The sequence below is a fragment of the Schistocerca cancellata genome, chromosome 3, assembly GCF_023864275.1.
Source record: "Schistocerca cancellata isolate TAMUIC-IGC-003103 chromosome 3, iqSchCanc2.1, whole genome shotgun sequence".
Classification (NCBI taxonomy): Eukaryota; Metazoa; Arthropoda; class Insecta; order Orthoptera; family Acrididae; genus Schistocerca; species Schistocerca cancellata.
This window is the reverse complement of record NC_064628.1, coordinates 342,770,956-342,794,464: the sequence shown is the minus strand read 5'-3', so window position 1 is coordinate 342,794,464 and position 23,509 is coordinate 342,770,956. Positions and strand designations below refer to the sequence as shown.

General features: G+C 39.4%; 1 protein-coding gene across 1 annotated transcript in view; it reads right to left on the bottom strand.

Moving 5' to 3' along the window:
* Positions 1-23,509, bottom strand: part of LOC126175036 (uncharacterized) — a 215,493-nt gene that overhangs the window by 179,519 nt on the left and 12,465 nt on the right. Inside the window, exons 2-3 of the mRNA XM_049921538.1 lie at positions 7,007-7,091; positions 1,565-1,624 (exon numbers count right to left, since the gene is read on the bottom strand). Coding sequence (XP_049777495.1) covers positions 1,565-1,624; positions 7,007-7,091 — 145 coding nt within the window. The remainder of the gene's footprint in view (positions 1-1,564; positions 1,625-7,006; positions 7,092-23,509) is intronic.

Sequence of the window (23,509 nt, the reverse complement as noted above, 5' to 3'; positions counted from 1 at the left end):
TAATAGTTGTTTCTGAACCCGCACATTATATTGTACTGATAATGTAACAGCTAAAGACACAAAAGTTACCAGTAAAAGTTTAGCTTCTAAAATGTAAGGACTGACTGTTGATAACAAAAATACATGTTACTAAGTGTCAATAGAAGAGACTTTAATGAATAATTATGTATGGTGAGAACTTTTTTTAATGTAATTACTATCACATTTACATTCACTGTATTACACATAAAATAAATCAAGAGGAACTAACATGCACTGACAAAATGGAAAGTGTTGCACAATGAACATCTTAAATGAACACTACCAAGCTGATACCTTTGGGATACATTTCGTCCTTATGTAAGCTGTTTTTGGTCCAAAAAAAAAGCCATTCCTACAGAAAGGATGGTGTGAGTACCTGATGCCCATTGGGTGGACATAACATCACTGCACCTTTTCAGGTGGAGAACGCAAAACATCATGCCCAGAGGACATGCATGTGCAGCTTATCATCACCTTACAGACTTTGACATGGGTATCCTCACTGGCATGAGGTACATGGAACCACTTCTAAGTGGTTTTCTGAGGTCAACATTAGCTGATGATCATTCATCATTATCAGGAGCAATTTGAGGGCTAAGCAGTATAAGGAAATGAGGCTCCAACCTACTGGCAAGTCCTACATTCAATGTGTCAGTGATGGGTTCACCTTAAATGACGATAATGCACAAGCACACCCCGCACACACTGTGAACAGCTTTCACTAGGAGGCAGAGGCGGAATCTTATCTGCTGACATGAACCTTGTTGAAATCAGCAGTTTGTCAGTGCAGTAACCTGATGACCTAAGGAGGGCCGCGACTGAAGTGTAGAACAGACTTGACCAGCAATGTTTCAACCATCTTGTGGTGTAAATGCCAAAGAGTATCTAGTAATGTTATGCTGTACTGGTACAGCAACACAGTACTGAATGTTACCTGTTGCCTAGAAGATTTTCGATTACACATATCTGAACTTTAAAAATATATTGCCTTTATTTTGGTTATTTTTTCACTTCACAGGTGATTCCCTTATGTTTTGGAAACAAAGTGGTGGTGCGACCTCCAGGCAAGATGAGAGTAAACACAGATGCCAACAAACGATTAGTAGTTATTTATTTACATAAAAAAATGTGACATGGACTGTCTGACAATCTAAAAATAAAGAACTGTATCGCTCTAGATCCCACTGGAGATGCCTTAGAGTAAGAAAAAGGCAAAACATGTGTGGGAAAAATAAATTAAGTTGCAGCAAGCAAAGGTGGTTTTATTTACAAAAAAAGTATTCCTGTGCTTGTTGTGGTGGATGGCCACACAGACAGACTTGTTAAATGTATTATCATTTACAGTTACGTCATCTTTATTCAAATTCACAGTATAAGCTGCTAGATGAATCCGTAATTTCTGCTACAGATTTTTAATTATTTTGCCGTGAAAGCAAATTAGTGACACTCACAAAAGCCCACACCTGCAAAGCTTCAAACTTTTTGCTTTGTAAGCAACATGAAAACACAGAAGCTGTAGCAGCACAAATAAATGAGAGTTTACCGTTGCCTATTGTAAGGTGCTGTGTCAGATGGTTGGCCTGCTTTGTTCCTTTTCTTCGATCTATACTGGAAAGAAGACTGACAATGTACATAACAGGATAAAATTATTTTGTGCTCTAAATTCATGCAAATGAAAATTTTAACAACAGTTATTTAGTATAAACTGCTTTCACTCTAGTTTCACACAGTTTACAAAAAAATCTTTTCTCTCTGTGTCAAGACTGGCTCGTACTTGGAATTTGTTTCAAAGTGAGAGTGTGAGTGAGTGAGTGAGTGAGTGAGAGAGTGAGAGAGTGAGAGAGAGAGTGAGATATGTCACTGAAGAAAATAAAAAAATAAAAACAGAACAGCTGGACTGGGATTCATACCACAGCCAATAGTACACTATAATTATGTTGTCTCAAAGGCTGTCTGTTTTTTTTATTCTTAGTGCACAAAATGAATTTCAGAAAGTGCTCATTTCAAGAGCATCAGTTGGAAGAAATAAAAGAGGTTTCAATATGGAGATGTTTTAACAGAACTTAATACTTTGAAACCTTGCATAGCCATCAGTTTTAAGTATACAATCTGTTAATGAATCAAAAAGAAAATTGGGAAAACTAAAAAATTATTTCTTCAACAGGTGGGATCCTCTCAATGTGTGGGAGATCTGTCTCTTCTTTCTAAGCTTTCCCAATCCATCTCTCTCTCCCTACCTGAGAGGAAAGCAACAACTGTTTTTCTTTAACTTGCATCTAACAGTAGTATTAAAAATTTTGACTGCTGATAGTAACTACTGGCCAATCTGCCTCCTTGTAATTTTACAATTTGATAATTACTTTCATTACCTGTATCTGATAAATTAAGATCTGGGAACTAGTTTGGAATCCACCTACAAAGGCTAACTAGAAGGTAAGTATTCCAGCACACAAAGTGATATGAACAAAATTTCATTAAGTTTGTCTCTGCAACCAGTTAGCACTGCACCTAACATTCCATCATTTATCCACAGCTTAAGCAATTTTCCTTTAAGGAAGTGAAGGACAAGCACCCAACCTTACACTATTTTGTAAAACAAACACAAAATCACTGTGGAGTATCTGTCTTCTCTGTAAGATCTGATCAACACATCAAAAACTTCAGTGCTGGTGTTAAATTTTTTGATGGTTTTCAGACAATTTTGTTTCATGTTGCTGATGAACAATGTACTAATCATATTATTGGTACTATTAATTTAGTTGTGAAGTTAATGAATTTTGTAGAATTCAGTGGCCTACATTTGCCTTCATTCAGATTTGAAAACCTTTTTAATAATCACAAAATATGGCTAGAACACTCCAAGATAAACTTCGCACTCTAATAGCATTCACAAACACAAGCATTCAGAACCTAGCTCAAAATTACAATTTTGTTGAGGAAGAGTGTGTGGAAGGATAAAATGTAAGACCTCCCAATGTAAGAGGACAGTTCAATAATGCATGCCATGTCAGAGTGGTTGACTAGAAGCTGAAGCTCACTGTGTCATACGTGTGAGGTAGCCTCTTTAGTTAGACAGAGTAAATAAAATTTCTTGTATAATAGGTTGTATGGACAGAAACAATTCTAGGTAATAACATCTGCAGAAGGTTGTGATACTCTGCTAGGTGACAAGTGGCATGAGTTCATGGCAACAATCGGTGGATGCAGCAGACTGGAAGATACATGTACTGATCTGGCTCAATGTAATCCCATACATGAAGGCCATAGTCTAATGTGGCAGTGAGGTGACAGGTTGGGGAGAGACCCCAAGTTAAGAGTTATTACAACAAAAACATGATCAGGGTTTCCTTCTAAAATACTAACTAAAAGATGCTCCATTATTATTAATACTGAATGAGTTGCTCCCACATTTTTAGAGTTGAAATATCACTCTGAGATTTACAAAAACCCTTTCTACAAAGCTATAGTTCTCCTGTAATACGAACAACCATATGTGATTCATAAGATTGATTGATTTCCTCGAGATCAACTTCTGCCTATAAACTTATCACACTCTACAAATCCAGTGACAGCAGCATGTGTCAAACTTTCTGTATTCTTACTATGCCTGGTGTCCCACCTCAACATCATCATAAACAGGCCTTTATTTTAAAAACAATAAAAGAAGCTCAAAGCACTTTTGGTGTTCCATATCTTTTTCTTTTTTTAGTTAAAAGCATTAAACTCACAAGTCAGTTTTAATATCACAAAGCTCTACTTGGCCAGATCCTATTAGAAGCAAATGTCATTGTCTTTCTCTTATCTCCACCAGGTTACCTTCCATTAGGAAAGTGTGTGCACTCAGTGACTGCAGTATCATTTATAAATTAGAGGGCGCAGCAATCAGTCATTTCTTTTTTTTGTGCAGGTTTTATTTGGCAAATCCAGATTTCGCTAGTGCCTAGCCATTATCAATGCACTATTTTCTAGTCTCGATACATGTCAGTTCCCTGTTGTTCGGATGTCAGTTGCAGTTCTTAGAATACCCAGTGTGACTGATGCCCGAACAACAGGGAACCTACATGCATCAAGAGTAGAAAACAGTGCATTGATAATGGCTAGCAACTAGCCGAAATCTGGATTGGGGGGGGGGGGGGGGGGAGGACCGATTGCTGCGCTCTATAATTTATAAATGTCTCTTATCTGTTATGTAGCTCGACTAGTCTGTCATGTGGTGAACCTATATTTTAACATAGAATCTGGATCAAAGTTAACTGAACATTTTTTTTATGCATACAAGTGTCACCAGAAACATCCAAAGGGGTGAAATGTAAACATTTTATATCAACATTTATCCACCAAGCTACAAACTAACCATCTACATTGATACTCTGCAAGACACTGTATGATGGGAGGTGGAGGGTACCCTGTACCACCACTAGTCATTTCCGTTCCTGTTCCACTCACAGGTAGAGCGAGGGAAAAGCAAGTATCCATATACCTCAATATGAGCCCTAATTTCTTGTATCTTATCTTAGTGGTCCTTATGCGAAATATATGTTGACGGTAGTACGATCGTTCTGCCCTAAGCTTCAACTGTCAATTCTCTAAATTTTTCTCAATAGTGTTCCTCAAAAAGAACATTGCCTTCCCTCCAGAGATTCCCATTTGAGTTCTCAAACCATCTCCCTAACACTTGCTTGTTGTTCAAACCTACCAGCAACAAATTTAGCAGCCCACTTCTGAATTGCTTCGATGTCTTCCTTTAACCCGACATGGTACAGATCCCAAACACTCTAGCAGTATTCAAGAACAGGTCGCACTAGCATCCTACTTGCGATCTCCTTAACAGGTAAATCACACTTTCCTAAAGATCTCCCAATAAAGCCAAGCTGAACATTTGCCTTCCCTCCCACAATCATCAAATACTCATTCTATTATATACTGCATTACACCAAGATATTTATATGACATGACTGCGTAAGCAGGACTCTTATTAACGCTGTATCTGAACATTACAGGTTTATTTTGCCAATTCTTCTGCATTAACTTACATTTTTCTACATTTACAGACAGCTCCCATTTGCCACACCAACTAGAAATTTTGTCTAAGTCTTCTTGTACCATCCTACAGTCAATCATCTTTGACACCTTCTGTACACCACAGCATAAAAAAAAAGCACAGACTGCAGTTCACCCTGTCCATCAGATCATTTGTGAACAGAGAATAAGAATGGCCCCATCGCACTTCCATGGGGCACTCCTGACAGCACTCTTGTCTCTCATGAACCCTCACTATCGAGGAGAATGTGCTGAGTTCTGTTACTAAAGAACTCTTCAAATCACTCACATACCTGGGAACCTATTCCACATGCTCACACCTTCATAACAATCTGCAGTGAAGCACCATGCCAAAGACTTTCTGGAAATCTATAAAAAATCTGGAATCTGCCTGTTGCTGTTCATTCATAGTTCACAGCATATCATACAAGAAAAGGGCAACCTGAGTTTGACACTAGCGATTCTTTCTAAAAGAGTGCTGATCCATGGACATATAAGCTTATTGGTATCGAGGACATTTATCATATACTCACACTTGGAATATGTTCTAAAATTCTGCAGCAAACTGATGTTAAGGATACTTGTTTGTAATTTTGCAGGTCCGTTCTTTTACACTTCTTATATACAGGAGGAACCTGTGCTTTTTTCCAGTCACTTGAGACTTTGTGATGGATGAAAGACTCGTGATGAATGCAAGCTAAGTAAGGGGCCAATGCCATAGAGTACTATTTTTACAACTGAATTGGGATTCCATCGGGACCTGGCGACTTACTTGTTTTCAACTCTTTCAGTTGTTTCTCTATGGTAGGAATGCTAACTGCTATTTCATGTACAGGGGACATGGTCAAACAATGTTATGCTTGTACGATTCTTCTGCATCATCAAACAATGTTATGCTTGTACGATTCTTCTGCATAAATGGTTTCTTAAATGCATAACTTAAAATGTCATCTTTCATTTTGTTACCTTCAACTGCCACACCAGACTGGTCAATGAGTGACCGAGTGGAAGGCTTAGACTGTAAAATTTCATTCAATAATCAAGACAAATGGCAAACACCATTATTTCAAATTTGATTCAATCATTCCCATTACTACATGAAGATGGCATCCGTTCTTTCGGACATGTCCGAAAGAACAGATGCCACTGGTGACCGTGCAGCTCTCTAGAATGAAATTACAATTAAATCAATACCATTAGCCACTAACAGGCATTGATATACATCAATGGGGACGTTTGCCTACCAAGGGCACAGGGGATAGTGCAACTGCAGGGATTTATCATCGGCACACTCACCGTGAGACTCACATTCTCAACTTATAGTCCACACACTACATTCATAGTGCCCCTGCCACTGTACCCATTACTCACGGCAGACAATCCACCGAGTCCAGTGAGGGTTCAGGCAAAGATGGCATCCGTTCTTTTGGACATGTCCGAAAGAACAGATGCCATTGGTGACCGTGCAGCTCTCTCGGCTGATAACCTCCTTCAGTGCGGATGTACACGAACTGCCAGATCCCTCACGGGACTCGGTGCATTGACTGCCACGAGTAACGGGTATAATGACAGGGGCACTATGAATGTAGTGTGCAGACTATAAGTTGTGAATGTGTGTCTCATGAGGAACGTGCCGGCGGTAAGTCCCTGCAGTCGCACTACCCTCTGTGCCCTCGGTGGCTCAGATGGATAGTGTCTGCCATGTAAGCAGGAGATCCCAGGTTCGAGTCCCAGTTGGGGCACACATTTTCAACCGTCCCCGTTGATGTATATCAATGCCTCTCAGCGGCTAATAGTATTGATTTAATTGTAGTTTTGTTCCTATTACTGCCCCGTGAAAAGAAATAATATGGCTACTCTCTTCCAAATTTTAATTAAAGTGATACTACATTAATTTTTTTAAATTATGCATGATAATTTTGTAATAAAACTGTTGCATACTCACCCTTTACCACCGTACTGTTCTCTTTGGGTACTCCCCGAAGCACTATCGCCATAAGCAGTGCCAACTGAAGTACTCTCCTGCCAATCTGGACAATTAACATTTCTTTCAATCTTATTTTATAACATTTCAAAATGACAGCAAAATAATCGCACTTTAGTATATTATTATTGTTCATAGTGAGTGAAACTTGCAGCATCTATCTATCGAAATGTCCACATTTGCCATTCAGTTTCCATGCAATACAAAGTGCCAGTCAGCAAACAACATTTTGCCTAACTGGCTACACTATTACTGGATTTATTTGGCACATCTATCCAGATTATGTACATGGAGTGAGCAAATTTTATTTTCTAAGGTTAGGCTGAATACATAAATAATGTAGTCATTTAAATTTAGGGTCCTGTGCTAGTCAAACAGATTTAATATAAGGAAAGCAACTGCAATGTGCAAGGTTTATGTTGACTGACTCCCAGGCTAATATGATTTTGACAGTCACAAACATAATGCCAATGAGTAATGTAAATGTTTTGTTTCAAATAATGGGAAAAAATCATTTGTTATGATCCAATAGATTACCTTACCTTTTAAGCCACTGGAACACAAAAATTTAGGGAGGGGGGGGGGGGCAGCTAATGCTGAAATATTATGGAGGAAAGGTATAAATCTAACTAAGAAAGCACTGGTAGAATGAGACACAATGATCAGTAGGTCAGCTACTCAGCTACTGAAGATTGTGAAAAATAATGGAAAAGTGAAATCAAGTGCCAGAAGTTATTAGTATCAAAGAGCATAATAGTTACAAGAGAATAATCAGTCTCCAGGAAATGGGTTTGCCCTACTATGACATTTTAGCTCACAGAAGCCATGTTATGACTACAATAACACGTGTGAAAGCATATGCAGCAGTAAGCACGTACTGGTACTTTGGAATGTGCACACTGTACCCAATTAGAAGGAAGAATTAGGGTTTACCATATCTTTGAAACAGAGGTCATTACAGACCGAGTTCAAGCGCAAATTGGGACAGGAAATTGGGCATGTCTTTTTGAAAGAACCATCCCAATATTCCCTTATGTTGTTAGGGAAAACACTCAACGAGTCACAATCCACCTGGAAAATGGGTCACAGGAGGTTGGTCCTCCAGTGTCAACAAATAACAATGAGGTTTGACTCCGACTGTAATCATGTAAAGAGGGAGTTGTCACAGGATTCAGACCAGGATCCATTTCTTATCTTGATATATATCTTTACCCTTCATCTAACAGTAAATGTGACAGACAGCTCAAAAATTACCCTCTTTGCAAATGACAAATGTTATTGTAACATGGAACATAATATAAATGATACAGCTAATGAAATGAAATGTTCGTATGGCATCACTGGTTGGCAGACCTCATCTGGGATTGCTCACAGATAACTGATTAACACTTAACTGCACTAACTTAACACTTAACTGCAACAAAATGCAATGTGTACAGTTTCTGATGTAGAACTATTGTAAAAGCAAAAGCAAAACACTATTATCTGAAAGTAGTCAAACAATCAGTGAAATCAACTATCTTGATATTCAAGATCTCGTGCAGAAACTGAATGCTGCTTTCTACGCTATATGTATAATCTCCACCATCTCTGACAAACACAAAAGTTACTTTGCTTCCTTCCACTCAGTCATATCATATTATGTTATATTTTAAGGCAACACCGTGCACTGATGTTTTAACCCAGGAAAAGGGCAGCCATACTGATCTGCAGGGTCAGTCTGCAAGTTTTGTGTAGGCTGTTGTTCAGGTGTCTCTGAACTCTTAATTCTGCCATCCCTGTATGTATATTCTCCTATTATAAGATTTGTTGTTGACAATGATGACTCATTCAAAGACAACTTCAATATTCATTCAGTGAACACTAGTCGGAAAGAGATATGCTCGCTGATAACACTTGCTTAAGCATTGTACAGTAAAGTGTGGACCATTCAACAGGTTTCATTTTCAACAGGCATTCACAGTAGGACTAAAGAAACTGAGTGAGGAATCCCAAATACACGAATTTGAGTTGAACGGTTTCTTTGTATGACACCACTTCTATTTTGTTTAGTAGTTCCTTGCAGCAGTTTAGAACTTTTCTCGGTAATGTGTTATTTATTCATACAGACTCAATTCTTTTTTTCCTTCATTTTTAATAGTTCTTTTGTTTATAAATATCCTGATCAGCAATCTTTAAACTATGTACCGACTCACATGACCAAGTAGCTTTGGCTCCCACTGTCCTTGTCCTCTTGAATGCAAATCCGATGTCTTGCCACTGTGGCACCTCACTGCACACACGATCTTGGGTCTTAATAGGCCCTGCAGCTTTCCCCACAATGTACGCACAATGCTAGGGTACTGCACTGGGTCTGGATCTTGCCGTAGCAATGGTTTGACCATCTCCAGCATGCGCATCAGTGCTTCTGCTTTTATTGTCCTGAACTTACCAACCACCATTTATGGATGCAAGAAACATGTCCAGGCTCTCTCTGATTCCATACCACAATATGTAGACATTCACTAACCACCATTTTAAAAGGTGAACTTAGGACAATTACATAAATACATACTAAGTAAATACATCACGGATGACAACAACCCACCTCCATTTAACAGGTAACATTGCAGAAACAGACTACTATAATCTCTTTCAAAAGGGGGCTGCAGGTAAAATTGAATGCACCTCTTTCACCCCAAATGGCTTGGGACTTAAAGAAAGCATCTGAGCATGTAGCACAACTAAGGTTAGACAGAAAATCGTGCTTAATTGCAGATATCACAGGATGACAAAAAGAGCTCATATAACTCCTGTTTACAAAAGGGGCAAAAGAGCAGATGCACAAAATAACAGACCAATGCAGCTGAAGTCTGCGCGTAACGACCAGAGAGCATATTCTAACCTACAAAATAATGACATTCTTGGAGGAAAGGAAGCTTCTTTCAGAGAACAAGAACAGATTCATGAAAAACAATTGAGAGAAACACAAATTTATTCATACACAAAATCTTATAAATAGTGGATGCAGAAAACATACACATTTAGTTATCCTAGATTTCCAAAAATGTTTGACACTGTACCACACTCTCGATTAATATCCAAGACAGAATCTTATAGTTACCTTCTCATATATGCAATGGTTTGATAACTTTTTTAATAAGAGCACCTAGTAATGCTGTGGTGTATCGAGAGGTTGTAACAATGGAAAACTGTACTGAAATGCAGGAGGATCTGCAGCGAATTGACGCATGGTGCAGGGAATGGCAATTGAATCTCAATGTAGACAAGTGTAATGTGCTGAGAATACACAGAAAGATAGATCCTTTATCATTTAGCTACAAAATAGCAGGTCCGCAACTGGAAGCAGTTAATACCATAAATTATCTGGGAGTACGCATTAGGAGTGATTTAAAATGGAATGATCATATAATGTTGATCGTCGGTAAAGCAGATGCCAGACTGAGATTCATTGGAAGAATCCTAAGGAAATGCAATCCGAAAACAAAGGAAGTAGGTTACAGTACGCTTGTTCGCCCACTGCTTGAATACTGCTCAGCAGTGTGGGATCCGTACCAGATAGGGTTGATAGAAGATGTAGAGAAGATCCAACGGAGAGCAGCGCGCTTCGTTACAGGATCATTTAGTAATCGCGAAAGCGTTACGGAGATGATAGATAAACTCCAGTGGAAGACTCTGCAGGAGAGACGCTCAGTAGCTCGGTACGGGCTTTTGTCAAAGTTTCGAGAACATACCTTCACCGAAGAGTCAAGCAGTATATTGCTCCCTCCTACGTATATCTTGCGAAGAGACCATGAGGATAAAATCAGAGAGATTAGAGCTCACACAGAGGCATACCGACAATCCTTCTTTCCACGAACAATACGAGACTGGAATAGAAGGGAGAACCGATAGAGGTACTCAAGGTACCCACCGCCACACACCGTCAGGTGGCTTGCGGAGTATGGATGTAGATGTAGATGTAGATGTAGTACGTTACACAGGACAGGGAATACTCAACAGAAACAAAAATAACATTGGCTCTATCCTAATAAAGTATAGCAGCATCTGTAATGTTCTCAATATATGAAACTGATCTAGAATCAAACAATGGAAACACTAGATTGAGTACCAACAATGCAAGGAAAAGATAAGATTGCTACTTACCATAAATATGACACGTTAAGTTGCAGACAGGCACAACTAAAGGACATTTATACATTAGCTTTCAGCACAGCCTTCGGCAAAGAAGCAAATGTGCACACATTCACTCATGCAAGCAAACACACTTCACGCACACATGACAGCCATCTCTGGCAGCTTGGATCAGAATGCAACTTTCATGTAGAATGGAAGCAGCAACCTGGAGATGGCAGGGAACGGGAAAGGATAACAGAGTACGATAGGAGGAGATAAGAGCGCTGTCTCGTGGAGTGTGCATCGAGTGGCTGTGGGGCAGGGTCAAATGGGTGGGCAGGGTCAAGTGGGGGGAGCACCAAAAAAGGAGAGAAAGGAGAGGAGCACAGAAAGATGGGTGGGTGCATTGGCACAGGGCAACATACAGAGAGGGCGGGAGACGAGAATAGAGAGGAGGTGATAGGACAAAGGATATGGTGGGCTGTGGGGACAGTATGTTACTATAGGTTGAGGCTGGGATAATTTCAAGAGTAGAGAATGTTTTGTGAGGATAACTCTCATCTGCACAGTTCCAAAAAGCTGGTGGTGGAGGGGAGGATCCAGATGGCTCGGGAAGTGAAGTAGCCATTGAAATCAAGCATTTTATGTTAAGCTGCATGTTGTGCCACAGTGTGGTTTACTTTGCTCTTGGCTACAGTCTGGCAGTGACTGTTCATCCTGGCAGGCAGCTGGTTGGTAGTAATACAAAAAGCTGTGCAATGATTGGTATATAATATAGCTGCTGCCACAGGCGACACAGTCACTGATGGCATTGGATAAGTGTATGACACGACTGGAATACAACTGATGGTGGGTGGATTGAGCAGGTCTTGCACACAGATATGATCCCTGTGGCACGGGGGTGCGATTTGGAGTGGCGTATGGATGGACTACGATGTTGTGGAGGTTGGGTGGTACACAGAAAAACATTTTAGGAGGGGAAAGGAAGGACCTTTGGTAGGATGTCCCTCATTTAAGGGCGTGATGATAGGTAATTAAAGCCCTGGTAAAGGATGTCCAGGATGGTACTGGGAGATTAACGGGGCACTTTACTGTGGCTGGTTTTTGGGGGTGATGCGAGGACTGGGGGGTCCAACAGAAACAGCACAGAAGTCTGTTTGCAAGCTAGGTCCGGGGAATAGCGCCTGTCTGCGAAGGCCTTGGTGAGACCTTCAGCATACTGGGCAAGGGAGTTTTTGTCACTGCAGATACCCCGGGTGGCCAGGCTGTATGGGAGAGACTTTTTGGAGTGGAAGGGATGACAGCTGTCGAAATGCAGGTAATGTTGATGGTTGGTGGGTTCAATATGGACAGAGGTGTGGATAGAGCTCTCAGAGAGGAGGACATCATCATCCAGAAAGGTGGCACATTGGATTCCGGAGAACCAGGTGAAGCGGATAGTAGGGAAGTTGCTCAGGTTGTGAAGGAATGAAGGTATTGTTTGTATATCTTCACTTCAAAATACAAGTAGTTGTGAATTAGGATGAAGTTAGTAATGTGTATGAGAAATGAGGTAGTGGGTTTTGAGTCTGAAGGACATTGGAAATGGTAGTGTTCAGTAGGCATAAGACCATGGGCATGAAGGATGTTGGTGTGTAGGAAGGTGGCATTAACACTGATGAGTAGGGATCCAGCAGGTAAGGTGGTGGGGACTGTGGAAAGTCAATGAAGGAATTGGTTGATATCTTTGACATAGGAGGCTGGATTACAGACAATTGGCTGAAGGTGTTGGTCAATGAGGACCAAAACTCTTTCAGCACGACACAATAACCAGCCACAATACGACATCTATGATTGCAGGGTTTGTGGATTTTGGGGAGTATGCAGAACATGAGTGTGTGGTGTGTCATAGGGGTGAGGAGGGAAACGGATTGAGGGGAGAGGTTCTGGGAAGAGTCTAACACTTTAAACAGAGACTGGAGGTTATGTTGGATTTCTGGGAAGGGATCACTCCTACACAGTCTATAGGTGGAGGAGTCAGATAGGTAGAGACCTTCCACTAGTAGCTAAGGCAATTCTTAAAAATAGTGCTCTTCTAGCCCCATCCGTACACTGCTATCCATTCCCCTTCTCTGCCCCCTCCAGATAGCTGCTTCCATTCTATGTGACAGTTGCATTCCGGTCCAAGAGGCCGGAAATGGCAGTCCTGTGTGTGCGTGTGTGTGTTTCCTTTTCTAATAAAGACTGTGGCTGAAACCTAATGTATAAGTGTCTTTTAGATGTGCATGTCTGTACCTTTGCTTGTTATCTATCTTTTCCTTACACTGAGCTGATTTGTAACATAACAGTCAGCACCACTGTTCACTGATGATACTGTTGTCTACAGGAATATTTCTTCATTGGTCAACAGGAAGGAAGTGCTGACAGATAGACAATATTTCTGCTTGGAGTGACCACTGGCATCTTTTAAGCAAGATCATTGCTATAACAAATAAGAAGCCATTACTATTCAATTACATACAGGATTAGTGGTCAACATCCAGAACATATCACAGTGCATTAAATAATTAAGAGCTGGATAGCACTATAAGTCAATATGAAATTTGGCAAACACACAATCAGTGCAATGGATAAGTGGGGTAAGTGTAACCACGTTTTGGCATACCGTATTTACTCAAATCTAAGCCGCACTCGAATCTAAGCCGCACCTGAAAAATGATACTCGAAATAAAGGAAAAAAAGTTTCCCGAATCTAAGCCGCACCTGAAATTTGAGACTCGAAATTCAAGGCCGCATTGGTCCATTGTAATATGAGAGACAATTTAGGTCGAATGAATGACGATACAGCTATAGTAGTTTGGTTCGAGTCGTAAGCTTAGCAGTTAAGCTTTACCAGGTAGCCATTGCTTTGCGTCAGGCGCTCCATCTGTATTTATACGGGTACCCTTCCTTTTTCACGTGCTTCATCTGGTTTGAATTGATTGCTTATTTTTCTTTGATCTGATAAGTGCCGTTTTCTTTGTTATAGGTGTTTAAGTAACTTGAAGCTGAAAATGCATTACTGTACTGTGTCATGCATTGTTTGTCGCATTCTGATAATGAGTGTTTACGGCCTGTCGCCGTTCGCGGCATGGCTTGCTTTTGCGCACGCTACAGCCGCTTACAATAAAAACGAGAGAGAGAGAGAGAGAGGGGGGAATCGTCTCATTACGGAAACAACGGCAAGAGACTTATTTGTTGTTACTTACACTGCTACCTTCTTTGATTATGATCAACAAGAACCAAATAATAGACTGCGTATGATAGAAGATGTTCTGAACGAGAGCTTAGCGAAAATTTTTCACCGTTTGAAAATCTTTGCAGACGCCTCTTTAGTACATTACATTCTGCACAGAAATTACAGTCATCTTAGATTTAAAATCTAGTCAATTGCCGTGCTTCTTTTCTGACTGTATCACTATTAGGCATAAGAATAATACGAATATAAACATGACATGATATATATATATATATATATTCTGTCGCGTTTGCTGTTGTCTCGCTCTAGTTTCGTAGTTTATTAGGCAGACAGGCTTTAAATGAGATGGCAGCAAACACGAAAGAATACGTGGCAAAATGTTTATATTTGTATTATTCTTATGGTGAAGAGAATACTGCATGTGATTCACAATTCATGGAAGTTCCTATTAGCAACCATCTCTTCTCACAGGTAGGAAAAAATTCAGAACGTAGAGTTGGCCATATTGACAAACATCCCAAACAATCTTGCCAGTCGGATTTTCGTAGTACATTGAAATGCTGCTACATTCGAAGATGAATAATACGGAATTTGTATTTATTTCGTTGGATAATGTATGAAAATGCAGTGGTCGCAACTCGGGGCAGAGAAAAAAAGCTCTTCTTCCACCTTTTTTATTTTTTTTTTTATTTTATATACTGACGCAGAGATTTGTGCCTGCAAAGCGTGCCTGTGTAGCGCTACATATATTCGACGCAGAAGTTAGTTGTGGCGGCACCTAACAATATTTTTCAGAATTTCCACTTACTTTGCACTCGATTCTAAGCCGCAGCCGGTTTTTTGGATTACAAAAACTGGAAAAAAAGTGCGGCTTAGATTTGAGTAAATACGGTAGTTCAACTTTGACACCAAATCGAAGATATGATTTTGAAATTTCTCATGCTTAAAGTTTGAGTTATTGACTTTTAAACAATATATTTTTGTTTTTGAAAAAATAACTTATATGGTCAAATAATTGTTTTCAAAATTTTTCATTGTGAGGTTACACTTGCCCCATGATTCGGGGCAAGTGTAACCCCGCATTCGTGTACCCATACAGAGCATTGTAAAAGAGACTTGGGGTAAGTAACCTGATTACCCCATTTTCACTGCATTTGAGGGGTTTTAAATTAAATTTTAATCAAGATATGAACTTTTTTGCACACGTCTCTTTGTATATTATGAAATACACAGAAAATGTTAGCTTAACTAAAAAATAAGTGTTAGCCTAAACCATAAATCAATGAAACAGAATGCTTCATAGATGATTTATTTTTGTTTTAGGCCAGTATTTTATTAGTTTAAATTCTACAAAAGTAATATTTTGTTCTTTAGTAGGCAATTTAACAAAAATAATAAAATATCTAGTATCAAGAGAAAAGAAAATTCACTTTATAAGTTCACTTTCTATTATTTTTCATTGTAATTGAACTAAAGTTGCTGGCAATTTGTGTTTAATGCTAAACTGCTCTAATTCAACTTATTATATTCACACTTAGGCCCTAACTATTATTTAGTCACTGAATGTTGTATGAATCAAATGTAACACCAAATGTCAGGTCTCCCCTGTGACCCAAAGTAGGCTCAGGCAGCACTGAAATGACATCAGAGGATGGAACTTCCGTCTCATCTCTTCTATCAGGCCAGTAGAATGTGGTGCCACGCTTTGCCTTATTTTTGCATCTGAAGAAAATCGCTTCTGGATCTCCTAAATCACTAATTTTGGTAACTTGGCCAATAAAATGAACTTTCTTAAATTTTGTTGCAAAAGCTACCAGAACATAGTTTCCAACTGTAATTTTATCTTTGGCTTCAAAAAAGTTTGCCCCCTCCTTCTTCTTCTTCACAGTTTATCATTTCTTTCCTGAGATCGTCCAGCGTTATTATGGTCCCATTTTCTTCATCACTACTTATTAAAGATAGGCCTTCAGTTTCACTTTCTTCACTTATTGATTCAACTTCCAGTCTTTTTTTCTTGTTACTCACATGATCAATCAGGGATTTTTTTTTTTTTTTTGTTTCATATCATACCGAGATGTCATTTCGGATAAAGTAACAGCACTTTGTTTGGAAGATTTACTTTTCATTACCAAGCCCCTTTTTTATGCCAATAATGGTTTTTTGTTTTGCTTTCTTCTTATTAGTCTTGTTTCCTTTAAAATCTTTTTCTTTATAGATGGCATCTTGAAAAGTGATAACTTCAGCTCCTGGTGCAATCCTTTTCTTCTTTGTTTTCCCAGGGGGACTACACTGTCGGACTGTTTCCAATAATAAGCTTTCAAATGACAAATCAGAAGTTCCAGAACATAATGAAATATTGGTTAGCTTGGGAATGATTGACAAAGAACTCTGTCTGATACTGGGAGAACTGCAGGGCTCAGTCAATGTAGGCCTATAAAATTCTAGAGGTTGTTCAGCTGGAAGCTTCCCAAAAATCTGAGTACTTTCTGTTAGAGAGATAGCTTCCACACAGTCTATGGCTGCATTATCGTGAGCTGGCAATGGATTTGTTTCTGCCAAAGATTTGGTATGAGCTACGTATCTTTTATATGCCTCCGGATCATATTTAGTTTTATCAATTCCTTCTTTACTGTAAGGGAATATGCCTGCTTTTTGAAAACCACTTTTCAACAATTCAGGTGGTGTTTCATTCCATACAGCAGTGAGGAGATTGGAAAAGTCATGTTTGCTAATTTTTACCCCTTGATGATGTTGCTGGTGACGAGTTAGATTTCACACCCTTAAACACTGCTACATCCATTGGATGCAGGATGAATTATCATGCTCAACATTGTTGTCAGTCAAACAATGCTTCACATACTGTACTGTAATTGAAATGGTAGCATTCTTTACAGTCCTGTGTCATATTTTATAAAAGGAAATGTGGTTTAAAAATATAGTAGACTTAAATAAAAAATAAAATATATCTCACACAAACTCAGTAGACCTACAAATCCAGCACATCAGGTATTCTGGTATCCATATGTACAGGAAGGCCAATTTAGTTGATCTTGTGTGATAGCAAAAACAAGGTTATGGCTTAAATAAATAAATAAATATGATCCAGTAAGTTTGTTTGGGGCAAGTGTAACCCCCCCCCCTCTCCCATCCCCCACCCTGGTTACACTTGCCCCAGCTGACTGGTTACACTTGCCCCACATGGGAAAAAGTTGGGGTAAGTGTAATCTTGTTTGGCATATCAACAGCTTTATCAGAAGAGCAAAACGAATCTCATATTTGAAATTATCATGCAAAAGTTAAACTGTAACCAAAAAATTGTGTAGTTATCTTTAAAACTGCAAAAATGACAGACCACCAAATTCTGAACATGTCGCTCGCAGAGTGAAAATGTAGACGTCAATTCAAGTCCAAAAATTAATTACCAATTTATGTCAGATTTGACAACTTACGGTTAAATATAACAAAGAAAGGAGTAAATTAACATGTGTGATAGGTCAGAGGTAAAAATACAGCTTCAAGGCACCATAAGCCGTGGTTACACTAACCCCATGGTTACACTTACCCCACTTCACCCTAATCAGCTTAACAGCTCAAGCATCCAAGTTGCTGACAAGAATAATACACAGAAGAATGGAAAAGAAAATTGAGGAACAGCTAGAGGACCATCAGTTTAGCTTAAAGTAAATGCACCAGATTAGCAGTTCTGACATTGCGTTGATAACAGAAACAAGACTAAAGAAAAATCAAGAAACGCTCATAGGATTTGCTGACTTGGAAACAGTTCGACAAGGTAAAATGGTGCAAGATGTTCAAAATTCTGAGAAGAACAGGAGTAAGCTACAGGGAAAAACAGGTAATATGGAAAAACAGGTAATATACAATATGTACAAGAGGGAGTAATAAGACTAGAAGACCAAGAATGAAGAGCTTGGATTAAAATGGGTGTACAACACACATGTAGGATTTCATCGCTACTGTTCAATCTATAAATTGAAGAAGCACTGACATAAATAAAAGAAAGGTTCAAGACTGGGATTAAAATTCATGGTGAAAGGATATTAATTATAAGATTCACTGATGACATTGTTATCCTCAGTGAAAATGAAGAAGAATTACAGGAGCTGCTGAATGGAATGAACAACCGAATGTGCACAGAATACAATATGAGAGTAAATCAAAGTAATACAAAAGTAATGTGAAGTAGTAGAAATAACAGGTAGAAACTTAACATCAAAATCAGAGAAGACAAAGTTAAGGAATTTTGCTACCTAGGCAGTATAACAACACATGGTAGACGGTGCAAAGACAACATAAAAATTAGACTAGCACTGGCAAAAAGGGCACTCCTGGGCAAGAGTATCAAATATAGACCTTAGGCCTTAATTTGTGGAAGAAATTTCTGAGAATGTACATTTGGAGCACAGTATTGGATGATAGTGAAACACGGACTGTGGGAAAACTGGAACAGAAGAGAATTGAAGTATTTGAGATGTGATGCTACAGAAGACTGTTGAAAATTAGCTGGACTGAAGAGGTAAGGAATGAGGAGGTTCTCCGCAGAATCGACAAGGAAAGGAATATTTAGAATACATTGATGAGGAGGGACAGGGTGATAGGACATATGTTACATCATCAGGGAGTAACTTCCATTGTATCAGACAGTTCTGTAGAGAATAAAAACTGAAGAGGAAGATAGAGGTTATAATACATCCAGCAAATAATTGAAGACATAAGTTGCCATTGCTACTGTGAAACTCATGGTGAGCCACAACAAAATATTCAGAAGACTGATGACCTTCAAAATAAAAAAATAAAAATATTACTTCAATTGCCCTGACAGAATGACCTACCACATATAGTAACAAGGGCAATTATTACAATTCATTCCATAAACACCTGAATTCAAAACGGGACTGTTAACATTGTTGACTGCATGCACAACATTTTTCTTTAAGCTATTGTCAGTGAAAAAAGTTACATTCGATTTGTATTTACTCACTAATAAGTGTTTTTTCCTATAAGTTACATCTCCTAGGAAAGGAACAGAAATTCGTTTACCATTTATCACTTTGGTGGCACTGGTTGTATTTCACCATAACGTGGATCAGTTTAGGGAAGTTTTCTTTTTGATGATTTAGTCAGTAGCAGCAAGGAACAATGCAAACTTGCGTGCAAGGGGTTGGGCACAATCAGCTAGAATAATATTATCCAAATATGTAGGCTTGCTGAAAACATTAAAGCTAAAATTATTACCTACTACTGAAATTGTGAGATCAAGAAAATTAAACTCACCACTTTAAATTTTATCATGAAACATGCTGAAAGTACTAAACAACAAATCTAGTTCTTTGAAGTTATGATCAGAGGCAAGAATTTATGAAAATGTCAGCAAGGATTCCAGTAAGAGGGCTAAGCAAGGATTCCAGTAAGAGGGCTATCCATTGCTGTCGTATGGGTGTACATACATTTTGCCACTGAAGGTGAAATAATTATGTTTGAGACTGACTTGTAATAAACTTATTAGTTCAGCAATTTGTATTTCAGAAAATTTCCTATTTTGCTGTAAGTTTTTCTTGATAATATTTAATGTCTCATCTGTGGGAACATCTCCACATACATTAGTATTCTGTTTTTTCATGGCTCTAATTTGGTTTTAATGATGGCATATGTAACCATGTCATTTGACATGAGCTGGTTTAATCTGAAATTTGTCACCACCAGTATGTGATTTTACATGGAAGTAATTTTTTGTTTATTACATTTCGATCCAGTGGTTTTGTACATCCTTTACAGCTTGATAATTCTTTTAAACGATGTTGTTGTGGTCTTCAGTCCTGAGACTGGTTTGATGCAGCTCTCCACGCTACTCTATCCTGTGCAAGCCTCTTCATCTCCCAGTACCTACCGCAGCCTACATCCTTCTGAATCTGCTTAGTGTATTCACTCATAGTGTATTTTAACGGTGATGTGAAAAAAATTCCTCACTCTGTCTATGTACTTCTGAAGAATACAATTTTACAACTGTTGAAAGCATGTTCAAGGGTTGTTAATAGACATTTATACTTGCTGCAACTAGTTGGCTGATATTCTCATATCATTCATTTGCATCCACTGTTGCTGAAGAGCAGCTATGTTCTAAATTTTAATCTTTCGATAAGTCTGCCTTATAGATATGTATACACAACTGTATTGAAGTTGGGACTTTGAAAAACTGCAGAAGATGAGACCTGTCTACTTTCCAGGTTAGTTTGGTAAGGTTCAGAATGGGATCAACTCCCTGAAAAGTGAAATTCGAATACATTTAGATCATAAATATAACTGCATTATTAAAAGTCAAAATCATGCTGTTCGTGAGAGTTCAGGTAAAATACAACGACAGCACCAACAACAACTCTATAATCATTTTTTTTTATGATAATTTAAAACCAAAAATTTTTTTTCCCTCTCCCAACTTAATTCGACATGATGTCAAGCTGAGTTGGTGGGACAAGAAAACTGATAAATCATTTACAAATAAGAAACACTGGCCTGCACTTTTCTACATCTACATCCACACCTGCATAGATACTCCACAATCCATCATACAGAGTATGGCGGAAGGCACCCTGTATCACTAGTAGTAATTGCCTTTCCTATTCCCCTTGCAAATAAAGTAGGGGAAAAACGAATTGTCTATTTGCCCCATATGAGCCCTGATTTCTCGTATCCTATCTTCGTTGTCCTTACACGCAATGTATGTTGGCAGCAGTAGAGTAGTTCCTCAGTCAGCTTCAAATGCAGGCTCTCTAAATGTTCTCAACACAGTGTTCCTCAAAAAAAAAAAGTCACCTTCCCTCCAGGGATTCCCATTTGAGTTTCTGAAGCATTTCTGTAACACTTGCATGTTGTTTAAACCTACCAGTAACAAACCTGGCAGCCTGCCTCTGAATTGCTTCAAGTCTTCCTTTGATCCAACCTGGTACAGATCCCAACACTCCAGCAGTACCCGAGAATAGGTCGCATTAGCATCCTATATGCAGTTTCCTTAACAGATGAATCACTGTTTCATAAAATTTTCCCAATAAACCGAACTCAACCATTCACCTTCGCTACCACAATCCTTACATGCTCATTCCATTTCGTATCGCTTTGCAACGTTACACCAAGATATTTAAACGACATGACTGTATCAAGCAGGACACTACCAATGCTGTGTCCAAACAGTATGGGTTTGTGTTTCCTACTCATACATATTAACTTACATTTTTCTAAATTTAGAGCCAGCTGTCATTCATCACACCAACTGGAAATTATGTCTAAGTCATCTTGTATCCTCTTAGTCACTCAACTCAACTCATCAGCAAACATCAGCAAATTGCTGCCCACCTAGTCCACCAAATCATTTATGTATATAGAGAATAATAGTGGTTCTATCACAATTCCCTGTGGCACTTCTTACTACATCCTTGCCTCTGATGAACACTCACTGTTGAGGACAATGTACTGGATGCTACAACTTAAGAAGTCTTAGAGTCGCTCAAAACACTGTGAACCTATTCCATATGTAAGTACCTTCTTGAACAGACTGCAGTGGGGCACCATATCAAACACATTCCGGAAATCTAGAAATAAGCACTCTGCCTTCTGCTCTGCATCCATATTTCACAGTATATCATGTGAGAAAAGGGCACACTGAGTTTTGCATAATCGATGCTGTCTAAAACCATGCTGATTTGTGGTTGGTTGGAATTAAAAGAGGGGGAAAGGGACCAAACTACAAGGTCATCAATCCCTTTTTCAGAATAAAACAATGCCACATGAGTGAGAATAAAACAAACAAAACTGACAACTCAAAAAGCGGAATGAAATAAAAAATCACAAGAACGATGAAGGGCAACAAACATGTAAATGGACAAAAGAGGACAAGAAAACCACAGAAACACAAGAAACGGGATGAAGAGATTAAAACAACAAAGCAGATTACCATGGCTGGCTGACCATGAGAATAAAAAGGAGAAGCCAGCCACTCTGCAACACATTAAAACCTACATCCTAGAAGCACTAGGGTGGAGGACACAGAGGGACAAAGGACATGCGCTAGAACTTATATCAAATGATAAAACTCACCCTCAAGAATCAAACGTAAAACTAAACCAGCCGATGAGACAATGTCACATAAAATTAGCGGCAACGAGTCCGGTAACCCAATATTTCGCACTGGGCACTGACTGTGGGACAGTGCATCAGAATATGGGCCATTGCTAACCAGGCACCGTTGCCTGGGATGCCAACGTGTCCCAGGGTCACCACAAACACCACTGAACGATGGTACCAGTCCAGGGCATAGGTGGACTCCTGGATGGATGCTACCAAAGGATGGTGATGGTATCACTGGTCGAAAGCTTGTAGGCTGCTCAAGGAGTCAGTACACAGAAGAAACAATTCCCCGGGGCATGAACTGATATACTAAAGTGCATGACAGATAGCCAACAGCTCTGCAGTGAATACACTGCAGCCATCGGGCAAGGAATGCTGTTCAAAATGGCCACTGAGAACGTAGGTGAAGCCAACTTGACCATCAGCCATCAGGCTGTCTGTGTAAGCCACTTCAGAACCCCAGAACACTTCAAGAATCGAGAGGAAGTGACAGCGGAGAGTGGCAGGAGTAACTGAGTCCTTACGGTCATGCGAAAGGTCCAGATGAATCTGCGGCCTAGCTGTACACCGTGGAGGGATGGGAGGTAGTAAAGAGAAGGAGGACTCCAGTTCAGACAGAAGGGATCGCACGCAAACCGCAATCGTTAGCCCTGACCTGGGCCACTAATGCGGGAGATGAACTACCGCGGGTGGAAAAAAAAGAGACAGTATTTAAGATGCTCAGAACTACAAATGTGTGCAACGGCACTGGCGAGCAGTTGTGCATGTCAGATCAACAATGGAGGGACTCCGGCATCCACCAGGACACAGCTCACCGGACTTGTTCTAAAAGCTCCTGTCGCTAAGCAAACGCCACAGTCATGCGGTGGGTAGAGTACACACAACGCTGAGGGCGCCACTGAACGATAAATCTGATTCCCATAGTCAAGGTGGGATTGAGCAAGGGCTTTGTAGAGCTGCTGCAGCGTACAGCAATCTGCACCCCAGTTGGTGTT